The 2,537-nt window shown below is 53.4% G+C and overlaps 1 protein-coding gene across 1 annotated transcript; it reads left to right on the plus strand.

The window, feature by feature from the left end:
• Positions 1-290: 290 nt before the first annotated feature.
• LOC109545493 (serine/arginine repetitive matrix protein 1-like) lies at positions 291-2,372 on the plus strand (the record flags this gene model as incomplete). Its single annotated transcript, XM_048663149.1, is given in 1 exon segment — positions 291-2,372. A coding segment is annotated over 1 exon segment (1,854 nt), but the record flags the coding sequence as incomplete, so codon positions are not given.
• Between the last annotated feature and the right edge of the window lie 165 nt (positions 2,373-2,537).

Raw genomic sequence — 2,537 nt, forward strand, 5'->3', positions numbered from 1 at the left:
CATTAGAAGATTTTTGGTAGACATTTTAAATCGGCTATAATTTATTTTACCGATATCTTGAGTAACTCGGTTATTATGTAATAATATATTGCTCATTTTCTCTCTTTCTCTTTCTATAATAACGCCTCAAATCAGCTGAAATCTGGCAACAATATATTCGAAGGGGGCTACAATTAGCCGCTCTTCTCTCATGCACTTGCAGCTTCGTTCAGCCCCAATGTACATATTCTTGCCACACACTGGAGAAGTGGAAAACCGCCTTAACCTCGTTGTTTTCCTGCCCTCCCTGTAGGCTGCCAACCACAACCAGACGTTTCAAACATCCATCGTTCGCCATCATCGGGGAGGCGGCATCAAGCAGCCCCAACTCGCGCAGCTCCTCCCCAACAGGGCGTGTCAGCCCGTTTAGGGGGCGGGGCTTCAATGCGGCCGGCTCGAGGCACGTCAGCCCCAGCGCCTCCCCGATTCCGCCCGAAGACCCCCGAACGAGAAGCCCCAGCCCCACCAAAACTGCCTCATCGAAAATTCCGAAACCCCGAAAATCCTCCACCGCTGCGGTGTTCGGGGAGAAGGTGAACCACGTGGAGTTCCAAGGGCTGAGCCGGCAGGGGAGTCAGAGTCTGAGCAGTTTGGAGGAGAGGCAGACGCGTGGGAAGCCGCCTCCCAGCCCCCGGAAGAAGTTGACGGGGGCATTCAAGCAGCTGTCGCCTATTCAGGGCTCCAGCCCGGAGCCCAGTCAGTCCCAGTCTTCCCCCTCTCGCATTCCGACGAAGAGCCAAAGCACGCCGCCCAGCCGGTATGCGTCTCCTACTAGGGAGCCGAAGGCGAAGAGGAGCCGGTCCAGGCCCAGTGTGGCCAAGAGCCGAGACCCGAGCCCCTTGGCGTCTCCTACGAAGGCGAACCGCTACCAGCATGTGCAGTCGAAGATCAACACCTTCAACAGGCCCAGGCCGCCTGCCAAGCCGCAGCTGTCCAGCGATGTGTCCGAAGATAGCGGCTCGCCGAAGAAGAAAGTGCAACCGCGTAGAAACTCCTTCAATCGGACACCCTCCCGGCCAAATTTGCTTCCGAAAACCTACATGGGGAAGCCCAGCAGTTATACCAGTGATAGTAGTGATGCTGTGGACGTTAGAACCCCACCTGTGAAGCCTCCAGCTGCTAAACCTCCAGCAGCAGCAGCAGCAAACAAAGTACTTCCAGCCCCCAATGCTTCCAGTTCTCCTAGCAAGAGCAAAGCGCCTCCTAGGGCCAAAGGCCCCAAGGGGGCTGACCGCCCGGCTAAAACAGGCAACAATCGTAGGCCTTCGAAGGCTTCGCCTGCTGAAACATCCGGCGCTGAGGACCAAAGCAGCAGAAAAGCGCCTCCTTCGGCCGACCTGGAGGATGGTGGCGCCCCATCGGCCCTGGGCGTGGTTTCGAGCACCACCAGCACGGTGGCCACGCCCCTGAAGATAGAGACGCCCAAATTGGGGCGGGGCAAGCCGATGTCCCCGATGATCGATGGGCGGGTGCTGAGCGCGACCAGCGTGAGCCACGCGATCAACAAAATGAACGACACCGTGCTCAACACGCAGACGTTGATCAAAGATAGTGGCCTGCCAACCCGGTTGCCTGCCGCCAGTGCGATTATTGCCTTAAAAAGTGATTCCAGTGCAAAAGAGGTGGAGGACAGCGGAAAAAGCAGCATCAACAGCAAGCCAGAGGCGACCACGATTGCCCCTAAGGAAACCTCCACTCCCACCACAACAACAACAGCAGCAAATGAAGAGGAAGCTGCCACCAACCCCACCTGCAACTCCGCCCAACCAGCGAAAGTTCCAGACTATCCACAAAGCAAGCCAATGAACAACAACCACAGCAATCATGTGACCACGATAGGGTTGGGCAACGCGAAGGCGATTGAGCGAGAGGTGCAGAACAACATGAATCGCCTACTGGGTTCGATGGAGTCAAGTCTGGATGGTGTGCCGGCCTCCAAGATGTCGGTGAATGATCGCATCCGGGAGGCGAGGACTGTGATTGCGGCCGATGTGAAGCCGATCAGGATCACGGTGAGGGAGAAACCGTCCGATGTGGATGTGCAGAGTGGGAATGTTGGGCCGCATTTCGGGATTGCCAATGGAGTGAACGAGAGGCCCAGGTGAGTTTTTTTTTTTTGAGGGTTTTGAGTGAGGTTGTATGGAAGGTATATTGGGTAGTTTGAGGGCGGGTGGAGAGAACGTTTAGTGGCTCACAGAGACTAAGAAGCTGGTTGAAACTTCTACAATTAGCTAGATCAAGAGGCAACTTGAAACTTTCACCGAGTGGTCAACATACATTAAAGTATTTTTAGGAGAGTTTTCTAATAAATACGTCGCGACACTGATTTTTGAGAATCAAATTGAGTAACGAACTTTTTTTGCATGGGTTTCTAAAAAAACTTGAAAATGCAACTTTAAACTTTCACAAAGTGAAAACAGTGCAATAAAGTACCTCTAGTGAACATTTCAAATAAATACAAACAGGCGTTGATTTTTGAGAATGTGAGTCAGATTTGC

This window comes from Dendroctonus ponderosae, unplaced genomic scaffold, assembly GCF_020466585.1.
Source record: "Dendroctonus ponderosae isolate FM_Combo_2020 unplaced genomic scaffold, Dpon_F_20191213v2 Dpon_F_20191213_1251, whole genome shotgun sequence".
Lineage (NCBI taxonomy): Eukaryota > Metazoa > Arthropoda > Insecta > Coleoptera > Curculionidae > Dendroctonus > Dendroctonus ponderosae.